This window comes from Eurosta solidaginis, chromosome 5 (genome assembly GCF_040869045.1).
Source record: "Eurosta solidaginis isolate ZX-2024a chromosome 5, ASM4086904v1, whole genome shotgun sequence".
Lineage (NCBI taxonomy): Eukaryota > Metazoa > Arthropoda > Insecta > Diptera > Tephritidae > Eurosta > Eurosta solidaginis.
Window position 1 is genome coordinate 26446086 of NC_090323.1, and position 21558 is coordinate 26467643.

General features: G+C 36.7%; 1 protein-coding gene across 1 annotated transcript; it reads left to right on the forward strand.

Annotated features, from left to right (window-relative positions):
- Positions 1-9495: 9495 nt before the first annotated feature.
- Positions 9496-13517, forward strand: LOC137253195 (uncharacterized). Its single transcript, XM_067789723.1, has 4 exons — positions 9496-9551; positions 9609-10007; positions 10119-10456; positions 13009-13517. The coding sequence occupies exons 1-4, from the start codon at positions 9502-9504 to the stop codon at positions 13257-13259; spliced, it is 1038 nt and encodes a 345-aa protein (XP_067645824.1). The 5' UTR covers positions 9496-9501; the 3' UTR covers positions 13260-13517.
- Positions 13518-21558: the final 8041 nt, after the last annotated feature.

A 21558-nucleotide genomic window follows, 5' to 3' on the forward strand; every position in this document is an offset into this window, starting at 1 on the left:
ATTTTCTTAAAAAAAATAAAATTTAATTTTTAATTTGAAATATAATTTTTTTATAATTCCAATAAATTTTTCAAATTTATTTATTTCAAATATTTAAAACGTAATTGTTGGTTTTTAAAATTTAAAATCTCCGATTTTTTTTTTTTATTTTCTAGTAAATTAAAAAACTTTTTTTTTCAAATATTAGATTAATTTTTTGTTGCGATAACTGTAAATAAAAATATTTAAAAAAGTATATATGACTTTCCACCAACTAACTTTCACTATTAGCAAAACATCAAGGAAAACATTTTTTAAATCTTTTTTTTATTAAAAAAAATGTTTCATGAAAAAACTCAAATTTATTCTAAAAATAAAAATCAATGATATGCCTTTTCACTGAATGTGCTTTCACCATTAGCAATAACACTAAAAAATATATATATGTTTTTCGTTAAATTAAACAAAAAAATTTTTATATGAAAAAACTTTATTTTTTAGCTACAGCTTATGCCGTTTGGCTTTCAGAAGCTTCAGCCTAACTTCCTGTAAATCTTTAATGCTTTTATTTATTAAAATTTACTAAATTAAAAATATTTTTTTGTTTTTCATTTAAAGCTAAAATTATTCGCTTTTTCTTTTACTTTTTGCCAGAAAAGTATGCGTCTTATAAAAAATCTCCCACAAAATAAAAATCTACACAAAAACAATTCACTGCATTTATCCAAAAAAAATTTAAATGTGCACAGTGCCAAACTAGCAGAAAAGCTTCCTTATGTTTGTGCGATTACGGTATAAGAAAAAAAATTAAAAAAAAAATCAAGCACAAAAACAAAATATTTTTAAAACTTTAGAAATTACACACGATTTCATTTACACAAAAAATTTATCAAAAATGCGCTTTAGTTTAAAAAAGTTAGTTTAGGCTAAAGTGAAATGCTTTAACGAAAACAAAAAATTTATAAAAGATATTTCAACGAATACGAAAAAACACAAATTTTAAGAAAACTATTTATGTATTGTAATTGGTACCTATTCACCGATTCACCAAATTGTATGTATACGCACTCAGATAAATTATTGACTGTAGTTTTTTTTTTAAGGAACATAGTTTAAAGCATTCAAGATTTACATTTATTAATTAAGCTTTTACATTTATAAGTAAAAACATAGAATTTAATTCATGTAAATAAGCAACGTTTTTTTTAAATAATTTTCATCATAAATATTAAGTTTATGAGTGAAAAATTAAAAAAAAAATATATCAAAATACGAAAACGGTTTATCTAAATCTTAGAAACGAAATTTGTTATTAAATTTTTTAGTTTTACACATTTTCTTTTTTTTTTTAATTTTTAAGTATAATGTAATATAAAAATTTGTTCTTAAGAAATTTGTATTGTAATATGTGTTGTATGTTGTTTGTATATGTAGCTCATATAATTTTCTCTTATTTTCCATATTCTCAACATTTCTTTGTACTCTCATTTATTGATGTTTAGTAAATTTAATTAATTAAAGAAATTTTATTCTGTATATAAATATGTATAAAAATAAAAATTAATTTAGAATTATTTAAATAAATAAAAACGAACATTTTAGCAAGAATTATAAAAACATTTAAAAATAATATATTTTTAATTTTTCTATACGGGAAATGGTAAGTATGTAATCATAACAATAGCTATTGGGTGCAGTATAGCTCTAAGTAAATGTAGGACGACGATCTCTGTAGGTTTATGGTCTTAATTGGTTGGTTGACGTAGCACCCGGCGAAGATTGTTGGTTAGTTACTGTGCTCTTCTTAAATCAATTGCATAATGTACCCTGTGTGTTTATTAAAACCACTTGCTTAGATCAATAAAACTCCTGATGTCCTTTATGGAGCATTTTGACACCGCTCCTAGGTCGGGCAGTAGAAACCTGCCAAGAGTTTGAGCCACTAGTTCGAAAGAGATGGGTACTCGCAGAAATTATAGATATATTCCGTAGAGACTCTGTTCTTCTCTGGTTGTAGTCGGGTCATGTTAGCTGTTTCTGCAGGTATCCGTAGAGGTGTCTAACGATGCAGCGGCCATTGCGAGCTCATCCGCTTTCTCATTGCCATCAATGCTCCCGCGACCGGGTACCCAAGTGAACTTGTTGGGCGCAAAGTTTGCTGCTTCGCCTAACACTCTCTTACCTTGGATAGCGTACATGGAATATACTAGCTGAGTTTGTGAAGCATAAAGAGATTGCGAGTGTGTAGCGTGAGATGACATCCTCCTTAGATACGCTGTTCGGGAGGCAAACCCTATGTTGCTTCTTTAAAGCTAACCACAATTATATGGCACCCCTCACTAGTGTCGATTTTATGACTGCAACGTCTATCCACATCTTTTCGCTGTAAGCCCCAGCTTCTTTTGACTCTTATTTTGCACAAGTAGTAGGTAATGTAGGCCTTTCTTCGCGAAGATCCTTTTTTAAAACTTTATTGACAGATATTGGGTGCCAAGGAGATGAAGGCTTACAAATCCTTGCCACCTTTTTATGATAAAACCATATCCTTTGGAGATACAACATTTCAGAGCTTATACTACTTTAGTTTGGAGAAGTACCGCTTATTCGTTTGAGAGATTTAAGTTCCCCGAAGTTATAACACTGGCTAAACCTATTAGGTAGTTATTTTGAAGCACTGGCCGCTCCACCAAAAGGTACTACAATGGCACAATGTCTTTTAAGGTTTTTAACATCACTTCGACCTCGTTTGGCTCCGAGAAGCATATTGTTGTAATTTTCATCTTTCCATTTTTCACTTTAATATCTCTCTATATCCCTATCCTACTCTCTTCGACAAATTTTTTTTTACCTAATGTTGTGTTCCCTTTTTCTAGTTTATACTTCAGGACTTTTTACCGGCTATGGGTTAAAGCTTCAGACTTTGAAAAGAAAAGATAAATTTTCACTTTCCAAACATTTTTTATGGCCACGTTTAAACATGGTCTGAAATTGAAGCTCTCCGAACATCAATCATTTTCCGGTTGAGTCATGAAAAAGTTCTAGAGCAATTAACAAGCGTTGGCCACCCTTTTCTATTTACACAGCAAACATCGAAGCCTTTGACATATTTCAAAAATTTTTCGCTTTCCTCTGCCTTTTAAAATATTTCAAAAATTTAAATAAGAATTTGCCAAAATAGCTACAACAAAGCAATATTTTTTAATAACAATTTTACCAGCCGTAACAATTTTATAAGGACCTTACAATATGGCAACGGCAAAAAAATCAGTACGCCGCTCTACCAAAAAGGAGAAAAAGAAGGAGTCATACGATACGGAACCAGGTGTACCATTGCGTACAATTGAAAGCTTGAATGACTCGAAACGCGTATTCTTTTCACAAGATGATTTTCAGAGTTGGTGAGTGAGTGTTAGCCTAAGCTATTGGGAGAGCGCAAAAAATTCATACATTATACGCAAGAATAGAGCTTTTCCAAAGCTTTTGGTGTAAAGATTTTATAGCTTCTCATAGCCATGATATTTGAAGTTTTGGACTACAAAATTCTAAAATTATTTGAGACTTTCTTCTCAAGACACGTTTGAAAAAAAATCGTATCGTATGTGTTTCAAAAGTGACAAGTCATTTCGCTTCATTAATTAAAGCTTTAAAGTTTAAACAGACAGGCGTAATGTGAACAATATGGATACATTAAGCCTATGTAAGGTTTTTATTGACCCACACGTGGCCAAGCGTGTGAAATTCATGCTTAAAAAACTAACAAATTGCAAAAGCTCTTTTGCCGTAATCCACAAGTTTGCAAATCCATAGAATTATAATTAGCTCAAATATCTAAATTGCTTAAGTACTGGAGGTCTGTTGGTTCATTTTTGATAATATGCAAACAAATGGATTTGTGACGCTAAGAAAGCCTAGCTTTTTTAAAAACGGGAGTGTTTTGAAAGTTTCGGTGGCTTAACGGTACTTTAACTACTAATAAAAAACTTCAACCAGAAGGGCAGATGTTCAGTAAAACAATTGTTAGGGCACGTGATATAAAAATAACAAGACATTTTTAAGCTTCTGCAAATAAAAGCTCCATACTTGAGCTTTTCATGAATTTATAAAAAAGAAATCATTAACAGTACTGTATTTTGATAACGTTCGGAATAAACGGACGTTATTTTAGAAGTAAATAAACCACACATTCTACACTACTAAAACAATTTGTCTAAGCTTTAAAAGCTCGTAAAGCTTATGAAAAAGGTCCGTCAAGCTGGACTCCCCCCCTTCCCTCGATGGATTCGAAATTTGGTAGGCCAGGTTTTATGTGCTATTTATGGGCTAATTTGTTCCCAAAATAAAAAATTTTGTGCTCAAAATTTAAGTACTTTTTTTTAACCTCAAAATGGGGCGTCCAGCTGGACGTCCAGCTAGACCCCCCACTCATAAGCACTAGGTCAAACAAAAAAAATACATGTGGGAATTATGTGCTATTTATGTGCTCCAACATAAGCTACGGTCTGTCCAGAAAAACAGAAGGGCGGCAAGGGGGGAGCGGGGCATATAACCCCAGACGGAAAAATCGAAACGGGATAGGTGCAGAATTTTTTGCTATTTATGGGCTCGATAGTTCCAAAAACGATTCGTTTTTTTGACAACTTTTAATGTTTTTTTTTTAAAACATCAAAAGTGGTGGGTCCAGCTGGACGTCCAGCTAGTTTAGTATCTCCAAAGACAATTCTTCTATGAGAAGCAAGTCCAGGACAGTCGTCGATTATATGCGCAATAGTTACGGATGGAGCGTTGCAAAAGGTGCATGGTGGTTCAGCAGTGCCCTTGAGAAGATGGTTGTGTGTCATAGTAGTATGGCCTATCCTAAGGCGTACATAAAGTTTTAGCTTGTAACAGGAGCAATCGGATGGATAGATAGGTTTTGTGCCAGTTGGGTTAAAGTGTTTGTAGCGATGTCGAAAATTTGTCCATTCATTTGCAAATTTCGTGCGGGTATAGGCGTTCCCCGCTTTAAGAAGGTCTAGGGCCGTTACGTGGTCGAAGAGGTGCAGTGATTGTTTAGCAGCTAGCTTCGCTTTACCATCAGCTATTTCGTTACCTTTAATGCCTGCGTGACCTGGTATCCACATTATTTTTAGGTTGCCACTATTTTCGTAGATTAGCTTTCTAATTTTTTTAATCAGCACGTCGTCGTTGTTCCCGTTTAACAGAGCCTTGATCGTTGACTGGCTGTCGGTGCATATGACATATTTAGACCTTTATTACTGCTTCGTGCAATGCTGCGGCTTCGGCAGTTAATACAGAGCAGTATGTAGGGAGGGCACCGATAATAACTGTGTCACCAAGTTCGTTTGCATCAGCAAATGTAGTACTGGTGCTAGATTTCGAGCCGTCAGTATATAGGAACTCCCATTCAGTTTTATACGGATCGGTTGTTTCATGGAAATGTTGGACGTATTCGCTGTTACTAGTTGAGCTTTTGTTGTATGAAAGCAGCCTGTTTATGAAAGAGTTTCTCGGTACGTGCCAGTCGGGGTTGTTGTCAATTGAAACCGGCGTCGATGAATTAATGATGTCCAGTTCCTTTGCTAATGCTATACAACGTCCGATTGTTGACTTAACCCCAAAGCGGTTAAGGTCTTTTAAACTCTCATTGACCAGTTGTAAAATGAGCTTGTTTTTACTAAAGAGTAGTCTTGGTATTAGTCTCACGGTGCTGCTTAGAGTTTTTTCAGTTATTTGGGGTAGTCCGCCTTCCGCTAGAATCGCTCTAGTAAGAGAGGTGGCGAATGCACGTAAGCTTCTTCTGGCAGCTGTATGATATGGAGGATCGATGACCTTTAGGTTTGTTTTGGCGCAGTGTCCATATACGGGAAGCCCGAAATCGATTTTGGATAACATAAGTGCTTTAGTTACATTGATGAGTACATTAGTATGTATTAAACAGTTTTGGAAGTTAAATATTTGATAATATTCAGTCTAGACATTAGATTAAGTCTAAGGTTATTAAAGTGTTGCTTAAAAGTAAGTTTTTTATCGAAGGTTATGCCTAAGATTCTAAGAGTGTTCGAATGAGGGATGGGGGTGTTAAGGAAGGAAAGACTGGGAAAAGAACACTTATGCTTTCTACAGATATGGAAGGTTGAGGATTTGCTTATCGATATTTTGGCACCTGAGGACTCACCCCAGCTAGAAATATTGTTTAATATACCTGAAAACAGCTTTCATGCGGCTTAGATCCTTTAGATCGGAAAATATGAAGACGTCATCTGCGTAGATGAAATATTTGACAGGGGAGAATGATGATATAATGGAGTTTAGTTCATTAAATGCAATGGTGAATAGAATCACCGATAAGGGCGAGCCTTGTGGGATGCCGTTGAAGAGCTGGTGGATATTGGATTTGTGGTTATTGACGCTAGTGAAAAAGTTACGGTTAAGGAGAAAGTTTTTTTACAATATTAAATATTTTTTGCCGATTTCCCACCATTTTAGCTCTCATAAGACAATATGCGCGCCTATGCGATCGAAAGCTTTCTCAAAGTCTATGTCAAGCACAGAGAGGTGCTTCTTTGATTTGAGTGTAGTAGAGGCTATATGTTCAAAGAGCAGCAGGGGATGAATAACTCCTAGGCCTTTTTGGAATGCGAACTGATTGGCGCTGATGAGGCCTATGCATTTTGCAAACCACGAGATCCTTTTTGCGATGATTTTTTCGAAGATTTTAGATATACATGGGATTAGGGATATGGGTCTGTAACTGGCGATTTGATTATCATTTTTTCCGGATTTGGGAATGGGGATCACTGCCGCAATTTTCCATTCTTGTGGGAAAGTTCCTTCATTTAAAATGGAGTTATATAGATTAACTAGTCTTGCTTTAAGTACGAAAGGAACGTTTCTAAGAAGTGGATAAGATATTTTGTCTGCGCCTGGGGGTTTTCCAGACATTGATGAGAGGGCCAAATTGAATTCTTCTATTGTTATAGTGGAGTCGATGATTATAGCTTCCGGGCAGGAAGACTTCGTCCGTAAGATTGTAAAACTTTTCATGAAAGTTTAACTGATGCGAGTGGTTAGACCAACTTAAGACACATTTTTCGGCAATATCAACTGGCTCGTATACGGCACCATTTGGAGTGCGTATGAAAGAGACTTTATTGCTTTGATGGGAACCAACCAGTGTTTTAATATCCGACCAAATCTTTTGTGGACTAGATGTGGGGACGATGCTGGCAGTCAGAGCATGTAATGATTCTCTTTTTGCGGTTTTTAGTTCTCGTCTGAAAGCACCATTTTCCTTCTTATATCTAATAAGGTTTTCCTGGGACATGTTGTGTTTGTAGTGGGACCACGCCGATTGTTTTGTTTCTCTAAGAACGGAAAGGAGATTCGACAAGTAAGGAAGCAGTGCTGAAAACTGTTTGGTGCAAGTTTGCGGGATTGAGATATGTGCGGCAGAGCGAATAATTTTTTTTATAGTGGCCGCTTCTTTATTTATCGAAGTGGAGGAGGGTCTATTTTTTTCAAGTGAAATGATTTCAGAATGGAATTTATTCCAGTCTGCTTTTTCTGGGATACATTTGGCTCTCGGCTTGATGCTATAAGTATTGGGGGTGCTAAGGCTGGTAATTATGTGGAAATGGTCACTGTTGGAAGATCGTTAAGAGTTTTAGATGATATTTTTGGGGCTATGGATATCGATGAGAAAATAATATCTGTATGTGAAAATGTTTGATGTGTAGAGAAGTGAGTTGGTGCACCATCAATGAATACCGCTACGTTCTGCGAAAACACAATGTCTTCGAGTATTTGTCCCCTTCGGTTGGTAATTGGGGCACCCCAAAGAGGGCTCCAAGCGTTAAAGTCGCCTAAAAAATGGTGGGGTTAGAAAAGTTTGAAAGAATATTGGAAATGTCTGCTTGACTGAATTTTTGCTGTGGGGGTATATAGCAGTTTATTATAGCTATTCTATAGCCAACATCTATTTCCACCGCTAGCACCGCGATATTAGAGGTTATTTGGATTATTTTGTGTGTTAACGATTTCCGGATTAATAAAGCAATAACTTGTTTGCAAGTGATGTTGGTCGGTAGGTTGTGAAAATACCCAACATAATTAACAAGATAACAGAGATAACAAACACGTCTCGCATACAGGGGATTTATTACAACGCTTTGTTGTTTGGCCGAGCAGCTGACAGTTTTTACACCTTATAGGATTTGAGTAATAGGGTCTTATTTTAGTTGAGTACCGTGAAATGTCCATTTTCTCAGGAAGGTTATACAAGTCGAATGTAAAAAGCACAATGCCGGTCGGCACTTGTTTGCCATCGACTTTTTTAAGAAATTTATAGATTGATGAGACACCCTATTCTTTAAGGTTTTCAATAATTTCTTCTTCATTTACGTAATTTAAGCATGGTGCATAAATTGTTCCTTTTAAAGTATTGAGATTTTGGTGATATGAGATTTCAACGTCACAAATTCCGATGAGTTTCTTTGTCGCTAAGAATTTTTCAGCGATAATGCTATTTTTAACGAAAAGTAGCAAACTGCCATCCCTTAATTCAGTGATTTTCGTTATTTCGGAGCTTATGTTTGTTAAGGCTTTATGTACTGCGAAGCACGAGAATTTGTTTAAAGGTTTGTTGGTATCAGTCGCTTTTACCACGAGGTATTTTGGATTGTCTTTTGGTATTGATCGTAGAGTCGGATATTCTAATTTTTCATTTGACACTTTTTTGCGTTTAGATTTTGGGCTAGAGGCTAATAGGGAGAACCTATTATCCCCTAGTCGATGCCCCTTTTGTGCCATTATAGCACTTTTAACATTAGTTCACCAGATTATTTAAGTAAGGTAGTTACTAAAGAAAAGAAAAAAAGTTTTTAGCTTGAGTTTGCGAACCGAGTGCAAAGAACACAAGGATAGAGGAAGAAGTCACTAATATTACTGCGAGACACAACCGTATTCGCTAGACCCCCATCTCATAAGCACTAGGTCAAATAAAAAAATTTAAATGTGGGAATTATGTGCTATTTATGTGCTCAATAGTGCCAAAAAAATTCGGTTTTTTGACAACTTTTAATGCTCTTTTTGAAACTTCAAAAGTGGGGGGTCTAGCTGGACGTGCAGCTTGACAGGACCTTTATGAAAAAGTTTTTGAAAGTACTAACTTTTAAGTCTAGGTTTGATACTTTAACAAAGCTGTAAGAGCTTCTCGATGTTGAGAGCTACTGCATTATATTTTACGAAAGGTTTTGCAAAACCAAAGCTTTAAAGTTCCGTTAACTTCACAAGACTAAAACTTTGAAACAAGGGACTAACGGGAGACCACGATAAATTCTTCCTTTTGTTGTTAGTATTAAATTAAACTTAAACTTTAGAGCATTTTAGAGTATTCTTCCAAAAATGTTACGAAACTAAACAAAAACTTCGAAAGCTTTTAGAAATAAAAAGGTTCTTTCATATGCCTACAAGAAATTAGTGTTATGTTTCTAGCTCCATTCTTCTTCTCGTAGGTATGAAGAGATGTGGTCAGCTACAGATTTAATGCAAAAATCAAAAATGCAGCTATCACGGTAAGAGTTTCGTATATATATTCAAAGTTGTTGTACAACTCATTCTCTCTCGCCTAGCACCTCTCTGCTCGTACAAGACTACTTACAATTTAAAGCAGCGCGTACTATACAAAAATATTTCCGACGTTGGTATTATCGTCGAATTTATTTGCGCAAACTTAACGCAGCCATCCTCATACAATATGAATGGCGTAAGTTTTATAGGAGACATATGACCTATCAACGCTTGGAAGAGCAAGTGCAAGAAGAAGCATTGAAATTCTACAATATTCAAGCAACAAAAATACAAGCACTCTGGCGTGGTTGGTTTACACGTCAGAATATACACGATCATGACCAATTATTGAAAACTCAAATTGTAACAGCTGAGGATCTCCTACAATGTGTCGCCTTCAAATTGCATCATATGTTGCGTACTTATCATATACCAGGAGTATATTCATTGAAGAACTCACAGTGAGTAGTTTTAAAGCTAAGTGAACCTATACCGGCTGGTAGGAAGCCGAATGCATATCGACTTAAATGCTTTCATTCTACCCCACTCTAATTGTTTCCTTTAATTTTCAGCTGCCTTTCAAAAGTTGAAAAGCTTCTTGCAGCAATGTCATTCAAACAACACAACAAACATGTACGCCAACTACGCGCTCATCTTGATTGTCGCACAAGAAATGCACGCAAAAAGTTCGAAGATTCTGCTTTTACCACGAGCATACCTTATGCCGGTCCAGATATAAAAGGTCTATGCGATACTAAATGTGCTGAGTTTCTAAAGTCAACTAAAGATATTGATCGCCGCATGTTTCAAATCTTAAATACATACGAAGAAGCAGCAAAAGCAGAAGTACTTAAAAAGCGACGTTTGAAGCATAAGCCACGCTATTCAAAGGAGTTAAATAGAAGAAATTGTAAGATAAAGCTTAAAGCTTTGATTCATACGGCCTTGGCGGTAATGTCGAATTTATATGAACGCTTTGCCGTATTTTTACTTTGCCGCTTAAGAAAAAACACAAAGCGTGACATACATACCTCCAATTTTTCCTACAAATCGCCGGGATCGGGCTGGTTTTCTTAGATTTTGCCGAGGATTGTCTCTAAATAGGCGATCATGGAGGGTCTTTAGTACACTGAAGTACATAGAACTCCAACCAGATGGATCGGCTGCTTGCTTGCTTACCTAAACGCACACAGAATGACGGATTAGTCACCTCTGCTGTGGACGCTGGTCATCAACCGACTTCTTAGGCGGTTCGATGAGGGTCCCGTCAAACTTACGGAGTACGTAGATGACGTCGCAGTTGTCATCAGTGGAAAGTACTTCCAACAGTAAGTATCGAGCGCTTCGGTAGATATATACCTGGGTATCTCGTAAGGAGTTGAGTCCCAATGCGGAAAAGTTGCCCAGCAGGTATAATATCGCGAATAAAACTATGCCTTAGCTAGAAAGGGTAACCAAAGCAGTAGTACACTGAAAGAGAGTAGCATAAACTGCAGCCGTGTTAACTTTTATATTGACAGCCAAGTAGAAATTAAGGCAATAATCTGGCATAGCAAAGTATTTAAAAGTTTGTTGGAGAGTAGGCAATTCCTGGAAAGAATCGGGATAGGGAGAAGAATACATCTTTATTGCGACCCAGAGCATATGGAAAAAGATGGGAATGGAAAAGATGAACTAGCTAAAAATGGCACATCACTCGAAGCGTAGACGTCCCAATTAGATTGGGCGAGATTAAGAGGCCGAGAGTGACACATCATCGGCCGAGCGGGAAAGGCGTGGACCCAAGCGGGGGACGGTAAGGTGTCGAGGATCATGTAACCTTAGACTAACAAAGTTACTTCTGCTTTCTGGCCTCATATGCCTTTAAATTGAGCTTAGTCAGTGATAGCGGATGTAAAACGTGCAAGTTAGAGAAGGAAACAATCGAGAACGTTTTGTGCTGTTGTAGCTACGACATGTTTTTGGCTCATGCCCTGCATTTGCCAGGCTAAGATTCCAGCTATTAGGAGTGATACAGCTGTCAGCAAGTGGCTTAAGTCCTAGGAAGCTTCTAGTATTTTCCAAGAGGACGGAGTTATTTTATAACATAGGTCCTGGTTTTTGAGGGGGTTTTTCAGTTTGGTCGTTAAACAAACTTCTGGTAACACCACGAACTCACTCGTTCTACTTATGTTAGATCCTCACGGAGCGGCCAGATCAACCCTACCTAGCCTAAATCGGAAAAATCTGAATACACGTAAACTATCCAAACAACAGTAGTATTGACACAAATTTTGTCTTAATGTTCTCTAAACTATCAGACCAATTCTAAATATTCTCGCGGAATTTTGTTCTCGAGAATTTTTTTATTACATTTCATGTGGTATTAACTGAAATAAGTAATGAATTGGTGCCACAGCAACATCAACAGAGGTGCATAAGAAGAACACCCAGCGGGTTAGGGGATCAGAATATACCCGCCGTAGGTATGCCTGTCGTAAGAGGCGACTAAAATACCAGATTCAAGGGGCTGTGTAGCGCAACCCTTCAGGTTGCCAGCGCAATATATAGCTTCTCCAAACCCAATTGTCAGCGGCGAATCCTGTTTCACTAACAGACGAGGCTCTGGCGAGCCCAAGCTTCTCATGGAACTTGGGGGTGGGGAGGGGGGAATGGCCTGAAGGTTTAATGTGGCCACATAAATCGTTCCCGAGACAGTCGGGCCAGCACCTTAATGGTGCTGTGGTACGGGAGCGTACCGGATCTGTATCCGGCAAAGGACCATCACATCGATAACACTCCCCAAAGCCTTCGGGGAGCAACCTTATCGCTACAACCACAACAACAACAACAAAAACAACAAGAACACTGCGGGATAACACAAATCAGCCGGAGTTGCCTCGTTCCATTCAGCAAAGCAATTTTCTGGCGCCCACGTCGAGTTGAATTCGCCTTTCGCCATATGCCAAAATCTATTTAAGCCTTCTTAAAGAATCCTTGTGCAATTTCTGGATGGCTGCATCAAATTTACCAAGCTCTTCCGTTGCTTATGATATACTTTTCGATTTAAAATAAAGAATATTGTGGTAAAATGTAAATACTTTAACACAAATTTGTACAAATAAGCGTTCTTTCTTAAAAGAACCAATTTACTTTAACTATATTGATGCATTCCCTTTAATTTAACAAATGAAAGAACTCCTAAGAAATGGCAGAGAAATCTCCCTCTCACTCACATTCATAATACCTACTTTTCTCCCGTGACCGGTTTCCGCTTTTTCGAACATTGGTCAGAATAAGAGGAAAGAGAGAAATGAAAAAACTTACCAGGAATTTTTATTTAGAATACGAGGAATGGGAGAAGAAAAAACTCGCACGGAATTTTTGTTTAGAATTGAGCAGTATATGTTTTAATGACCACCACGAATTTTACTTTAAGCTTTACCTAATTCTTCGTTTTCTCCTTCTTTCTTCTTTCTACAGCTCCGCCAAAATCTGTATCCAAACGTCGCGGTTCACAGGCTGAAGAAAATAAACCCGATTTTTGTGAAGATATTGTAAACAGCATGAAGCGCTGGAGTATTTTGAGAGATAACCATGTCACAGTAGATCCAGAAATATTTCGTCGCCCGGAGATGTTGGAAAACTTTCTACGTGAAATCGATTCAATTTATAATATGATGCAAGATCGTTGTCATTGTCGCATAAAAACTTTTCAAGATTTATGCCACTAAACTTATCACGCAAAAGCAAAAACGGGGCAACAATTTTCAAAAAAATTTGGCCTACTAAAGTACGGATGAAAAAAAGGAGGAACTTAAACGAAAAACACTGAAATTGCAAAAATTTCCTTAGCAAAATAGCAATGTATGTATGTAGTTGCACTGAAATCAAATCTGTCAAGATGGCATGCAATACACGTTAAACTGATTTCCGTTTGCCTGTCAATTGCAGCACTTGTTAGGGCTATTCATCTTGTGCATTGTCGATTGTATTGCATACAACGTTCAGTTAATAAAACGTTCGTTTTTCATCTTCCTTTCACTTGCAAAATAGGAAGGAGTCTCAATATTTTCTTGTATTCGATTTTGGACTTGCATTTCTGATCGGTCTCGATTTTTTTTTTTTTTTCGCTTTTCACAGCTGACCAGTAACATTGACCGTAGTTAGTTAGTCGAAGTTGCTCGAAAATTGGTTTTTTGTGACTTGTTTTCTATAGAAGTCATGCCAGTTGCAATGAATTTAGTTGCGATTTCTGGTATTTTGAAATTGCAGTGAAATTTTGTAAGAGTTAAATTTAGCAGCGCAAAAAATAAATTATCAAGCTACAATGTGACCACCGTATAATGTGAGCAGCTCATAGCATTCGATTTTCGATAATCCACAAAAGTTTTTCCATATCATGTCCCATCCTTAGGAACTGGATTATTACGTTTATCGACCCCGTCTACCTAGAGATTGTCTAGGCCAAAGTATCAGCATTTCCAGAATTTTTTCATCATTACGGATTATGTGGGGGACTAACTTTATCCGGAAATCCAGTTAACTGCCGATTACGAGTGAGATATGTAAACTTGGTCTAAACCTACACAAGTTCTTTCTTTATATGTCACATAAGCGCTTAAATAATTTCATTAGGTTAGGTCGGGTTGAACTGGCTGAATAAGTCCATGGTGTTAGCAGAAGTTTGCTCAACGAGCAAGCTGAAAACCCTCTCAAAAACCAGGGTCCGTGTCGTGTTTTACGATCACGTATGGAAAACCAATTTCACTCAAACTATTGATATAAATCCGTCAAACTATTCGTTCAAATGTTAATAAATTATGGATCTAATGAGGACTTATAGCCACTGTTACACATATTTACTTTATACGAGACACTGTTTCGGAGCTATTGCAATTTAAAAAATTGATGTCGATCAGATCGTAAAACACGATGAGGACCCAGGGCTTATGTTATAAAATAACGCAGTGATCTTGGCAAAGACTAGAAGCTCTCTAGGATCTATGACATTTGCTGCTTCCATATCTGACTGCTGTGCCAGTCCTTATAGCAGGAGACTTCGCCTGGCAAGCACAGACCCCGAGCACAAGACGTGTTCGATCGTGTTCTCCTCAAAACCACACTTCCGACATCTGCTATCACTGACAAGGGCTAATTCAAAAGAATGTAACGCCAGAAGGCTGTATCTAACCAGAATACCTATCATGCAACTACAGTTCCCTCTGTTTAATGCATCCACGTGATTCCACGCATCTTCCGCTTGGTTGATCATGTGCAACTCTTGCCTGCTTTTAATCTCGCCTAATCTAATTAAGACATCTATGGTACAAGCTTTAACGGAGCAATTTTTCACCAGTGTTTCGACTGCTTTAGTCACACTACTGTGATTTTGCAGTTTGTAGGATCTGTTTATTTCCTTATCAGCTCAGTATACGGCAGAAGCTACTCCTTCCTTCATCGGTGTACACGTGTATTGCCTCGTCTGCCATTTTAGCGCCAATACGTCAATCTTCCACCTCTATTGGGGATCTAAGAGCAATATTTTCGTCGACTTTATATCTTTTATTATAAATAATTTTCGTATTAAAGGTTTTTTTGACGTAGGCCAATAAAATCTCAATGCATTATTTCGATGTTAAGTAGGATTCTTCACTCGTCTCCGGGTATATATTTTTAGTCTTTTTCCCACAGACAGAATTGAAAGCAAATGATAAGACTGTGTCCGGATACAAAGGATGTTAGCAGTTCGATTCGAAAGCGATTTCTTGCGGATTTGAAACCAATATGTAATTTGACAGCTTCCAAATTGTATTTCCTTTCGAATTGTGTTACACAACAAGACCTCTGCTCGGTACGTGGAGACCTCATACAGACTGTGTATGTCCATCGTGAGTTTAATGAGCCCCTAGTTTCGCCACCTGATCAGTCGATCGAAGACCAACGTGCACAGCGGATGTAATAATACTCCGGCTCGTAACACACCTTCTTCGCTATGCGAAATCGTCGCCCCTCATCAAACGGAACGCCTTATCTCAGATCACTTTTGAAGTACCTTTTTATTTTGGATAGGACGTTTTCCAGAACTTTTGAGATACGGCTTTCTTTAAACAGAATCTGCGATGACTCATTCGACAGTTGTTTGTTAACGTATTGCAAATAAAAAAGCGTAAGATTTCTTCTTCAAAGTCGGTACGACAAATTTTCTCCGTCGTTATCATCATTTGTTGGCACTTAACTACCTAAGCGTTTTTGACTGTTTCATAACAAGTCACGCCAGCTATCCCTATTTCGCGATAACTAACGCCAGGTGGGAGTACCGAATGGAAGTTAAGTCTTCCTCCAACTGCCTCTCCCAAGTCAGTGGAGATCTGTTCCTTCCTCTGCTTCCAAACTGCGGTGTCGACTGAAATACTCTCATGGCCGGACCGTCTTCGTCCATCCGCTTAATATGGCCTAACCATCGAAGCCGTTGGGTTTTTATTCGCCGCGTAGAGCTCATACAGCTCATTATTATACCTCCTTCTATACTCGCCGTCGACATCACGAACAGGACCATAAATCTTGCATCTATGTCTCCGAGCCATATACCACATCACGTATGATGAGTGACTTGTAGAGTGTGAATTTTGTTCGTGGAGAGAGGACTTTGGTTTTCAGTTGCCTACTCAGTCCAAAGTACCACTTGTTGGCAAGATTTATTGTTCGTTTGATTTCTGCATTTGTTTTTGCTGTTAACGCTAATTCCCAGAGTGACGTGGCTGCCAAATCTAATTCTCCAATATTTGCATTTGTTTCGGTTATCAATATATTTACTTACTTTTAACTTCCGGTCAAAATATCGTTCAACAATTCTCCGTCGAATCTTGCAGCGTTTTTTTTTTTTGTAACATGTAACTTTCTTTTAGTGGCACCCTTCATATACATATATACCGACAAAGGATATATCAACTGCCTCCAATCATGTATTTTCAAGCATGCGCTACCTCAGCATTATTAGTCGTATGACGAACTGTTCATCCAATTGTATTTCCTTCCGTTTTCCTCTTGAACTATTCAACTTGTGCGCCACAGCTGTTCCAAATATGGATTTGTTTGCGCTTCAATTGTTTGTCCTGTGTCGAGCAGCAACTTATGTATGTGGCTGTAGTCGAGTGTTACAAGCAATCTTGTTACTGATTGTCCATCTACACTTCAATTGTTGTTTGCTGATGCAATTGCTATGGTCGTTCGAGTAGTGTTTGGTTAGAATTTGAAGAACAAAGCACACCATAACAGCTCCATATGTATGTATGTACAAAGCTGTAATAAATACATATACCGTATGTACTGTAAGGACAGCATCAAATGACAGCTACAGCATATGCCATCAGATCCCACTTCTGATTTTGATTTATTTTACTTCTCGATTTTGTGTGATTGCTGTTGTTATTGCAGATTTGTTGTTGTATTGTTGCATTGTTTTATCTGTAGTTATTTTTTCTCTTTTGTTTTTGTATACTTTGTAAACTTTGACTGCATTCTCTTGAAGATTTGCTTTTTCCCTTTGTTTGCCATTTGTGCCGAGCATTTTTCCAATATTTGTTGAAGCTTTTTTTTGACATTTCAAGCTCTTTTTATTGTTGAAGAAAAAGTTGCTTAGAAATGCGATAAATTTTTTTCATACTTTGGTAAGTAACTAAATCAGACAAAATACGATGTCAAACATAAACTAAGTTTTTGCACTCTTAACATTCCTTTTTTACACTCAAATGCAGCAAGCAACAAAAAAATTGTGAAGCATAAAAAAATTGTAAAAGATATTCAAGTATAACCACATTGTCAACAACCAATGACACAATCACTTCAATAGCTCATACAGCTGTTCACGTGTTGTGCGTATAATGCAAGAATGTTTTGACCATTGTAAACTTTAACAAGTAGCGCAACTCAAAATTTGTACACACACACAAACATCACTAATGGCCATATTACGGAAATCTTAGGGAAATTGAAGTTAAATTTTTAAACAGACATAAAATGTTATGATTTTGGAATATATAGCATCTAGGACACCTTAATTGCAGTAATTGAAAGAAAATGTTTGCTTATGCTCAAGTATTTAATTATATTTTCCAAATTTATCTTTAATATTGATACAATGATTGATCCAATGCAACTCTGGTCTTCCTACTGTTCTTCATTCCACTCCATTCGAGTGCCTGTTTTCACGGCCTGCGAGTGCCTTCCACTCTATTCGCAACATAACCTCGAATTAAGCTGCCAAACTATATAGTAAACAATGGTTTTGACATTCATGTGCACAGCTAACAGTGATGCGATAGTAGAAGCATTCATTGCTTTTAGGTATTTACGATTTGGGTGCAAACAAACTTATGAGGTACATAGGCCGGCATTTTCGTAACAAGAAGGGAAGCTCGGCCTCAATGTTAGCGGAGGTATGTATAATGCGCCAAGTTTTCATGATTATTAAAGACGCCTACGGCTGTAAATATTTACTTTATGGGAAAGTGTACTCTAGAACCACGAACTTGCGGGTATGCAGAATCTGCCAAGTATGTGGGGAGGCAAAAAAATCCGCCATTGCTCTGTGAAAATCGTATTCTAGGGATTAAAATAAGAAACTTTGCCGAAGGAACAATACCTCAAAAACGAATTCTGGTGTCCCCCAATTTGGGTCGAACTTTTGGGTAGGGGCAAATTTTGAAAAATCCCACTTTGAAATGCCTATGTTTTTATACCTTTCATGAAAATGAAATGGTATATTAATTTCGTCACGAAACCCAAAATTGTAAGTCTTTAAAGGAAAATAGATAGACCCACCATTAAGTATACCGAAATAATCAGGTTGAAGAGCTGAGTTGATTTAGCCATGTCCGTCTGTCCGTCTGTCTTTTTTTTTTGCAAACTAGTCCCTCAATTTGTGAGATATCTTGATAAAATTTGGTAAGCGGGTGCAATTGGGTGTCCGATTAGACATTTGTCGGAACCGGCCGGATCGGACCACTATAGCATATATCCTCCATACAACCGATTTTTCAGGAAAAGAGGATTTTTGTAATATCTTACTCAATTTAACAGATTGAAGCTTCAAACTTCACCATATAATTTCGTATATTGCACATATTGTTGCCTGAAAAAATTGATGAGATCGGTCGTATATATAGTATATATCCCCCACAACCGATTGTTCAGATAAGAAACTTTTCGTAATTGCTGCCCTATTTTAAGAGCTAGAGGCTTCAAATTTCAACGAATGCTTACGTATATAGCATATATTGGTGTCTGAAAAAATCATACAGATCGGTGGTATATATAGTATATATATATAGTATATATTATATTTTCGCAACTTTAGCCTCATTTTAACAGCTAGAAGCTTCAAATTTCACCGAATGCTTACGTATATGGCATATATTGTTGTCTAAAAAAATCATAGAGATCGGTTGTATATATAGTATATATCTCACACAACCGATTGTTCAGATAAGAAACTTTTCGCAATTTCTACCCCATTCTAACAGCTATAAGCTTCAAATTTCACCGATTACTTACGTATATAGTATATATTGTTGTGTCAAAAAATCATAGAGATCGGTGATATATATAATATATATATGTTGGTATATATAGTATATATATATAGTATATATATATATTTTTTTTTTTGCGATTTCGGCCCCATTTTAACAGCTAGAAGCTTCAAATTTCCCCAAATGCTTACGTGTATAGCGTATATTGATATCTGAAAAAATCATTGAGATCGGTGGTATACATAGTATATATCTGATACAACCGATTGTTCAGATAAGAAACTTTGCGCAATTTCTTCCCCATTTTAACAGCTAGAAGCTTCAAATTTCACCAAATGCTTACGTGTATAGTATATATTGTTGTCTGAAAAAATCATTGAGATCGGTGGTATATATCTCATACAACCGATTGTTCAGATAAGAAACTTTGCGAAATTTCTGCCCTATTTTAACAGCTAGAAGCTTCAAATTTCACCAAATCCTTACGTATATAGCATATATTGTTGTCTGAAAAAATCATAGAGATCGGTGGTACATATATTATATACCCCATATAAACTGTATTTTTTGCCCCTTTTTTACGGCTAGAAGCTTCAAAATTCATAAAATTTCATCAAATAGTTACGTTTACGTCATATATTGTTGAAATACGTGATTCGTAGTCATAGTTTTTACACGCAGACCGCAAAAAACCTGAAATTTGCATCCTCATACAAAGTACCTACCTATTTTTTATTTTATATTTATCTTAAAAATCGTTTAGGTATGTAGATCTGTTCACTATATATTTCTTATCTTATACATCCGATTATTCGGTGATTACGAATGGGATAAGATTATTGTTCAGCCCCATTCATGAAAGGTACGAAGTCTTCGGCACAGAACATATGTAAATGAAAAAATGAATTTAACTTAGTAATAGAAAAGAAATTTAAAAAAATTATTAGAAATTTGCGTTTTTACAACCCTTTTAAAACCAAGGCATCACTGTGATGCATTTGCATGTCGTTAACATAGTTGTGTGGGTTTTTTATTCAACCGTTTTAAAAAATGAAGGTATCACTGTGACACAATTGCAGATCGTAAAATTGCTTGTGTTGTTTTTTTTAAGCCACCACAAGACACAGCAGGTAGAATTGAAATTACCATTTCCCAAAAGTTCGACCCAAATTAGGGGACACCATATTTCGTTTTACGAGGTATGGTTCCTTCGGCAAAGTTTCTTATTTTGATCCCTAGAATACGATTTTCACAGAGCAATGATTTTCACATACTTCTAAAATCTCAAGAGTTGTTTCGAAATAATGGCTCAACTCGAGAATTATAGCGTACTCGGCAAAAGGGAGAATTTTGTATAAAGCAAAAACTTCTATTACTTAAGTTGAAAAAATTTAATCCCAACTTGTGGTTCTCTAACTTGACATAAATGTAAGATTCCATACTACAGCATTTTCACGAAAATAAAATAAAACATGTATAATTTGTTTTTGATTAATTACGCTTCATTGCTGCTATCAACCAATTGTTTATTTCTCACAATAAACAGTTGCTTGTTTTGGTGGTACCTCCTTGGAGATTTTGTTTTCAACTCCACCTCAACTCGATATCCAATATAGGATATCAACTGGAGAAATCATTTAAGAACCGTACATTTCTCAAAATCTCTCAAAAGTCGGAAAATAATTTTAGAATGACATCTTAAGGAAGGTTTTGACGTTAGAGATTCGAGAACTATACATTTTACGAAATTTCTCAAAGGTTGAATAGTATTTGGAGAATGAAGTTGGATATCAACTAGAGAACTATCTGGTTTAAGAATAATTAAATAATGATGTTGGATATCACCTCCGGAACTAGATATATTTCGCTGGAGAAACTTTTTTTCCATGTTTGTTGTTTAAACAAAATACAGCTGTTGCCGCATTTACAAATTATCTAGATAATAAAAAACCAATGTTGCCACACGAAACAGCCCACCCCAAAGGTGGACTTAAACTGTGACTGAAAACTGGTCAGTAGTTTAACTGAAGTTTAAATTTTACTAGAGTTTAAGCTTAGCTTAACTAACTATTAAAAAGCCAGGCCTTAGTGTCAGTGCCGAACTTTTCAATCCCAATTTCAATATATCGAACTCATTAGTTAATTTTTCCTGAAAATATCAAATCGGGCTGGAATTATGAGAAAATCTTCTCAACTTATTTCTTCCGCCATCTCCATATGGGTTCGCATTTTCATCATCGTTAATATGCGCTTAACCGCCTAAGCGATTTCGGCCGTTTCGTTACAAGTCACGCCGGCTATTCCTGTTTCGCGATAACTGGCGCCAATTGAGAGCACCAAGAAAGCTCAAGTCTTCCTCCACCTACCTCTCCCAATGCGGTGAAGGTTTCCCCCTTCTTCAGATTCCAAACTAGTTTTAGACTGAATTACTTTCTCGGCCGGAGCATCCTCGTTCATTCGCATAACATGGTATAGCCAGCGAAGACTTTGGGCTCTTATT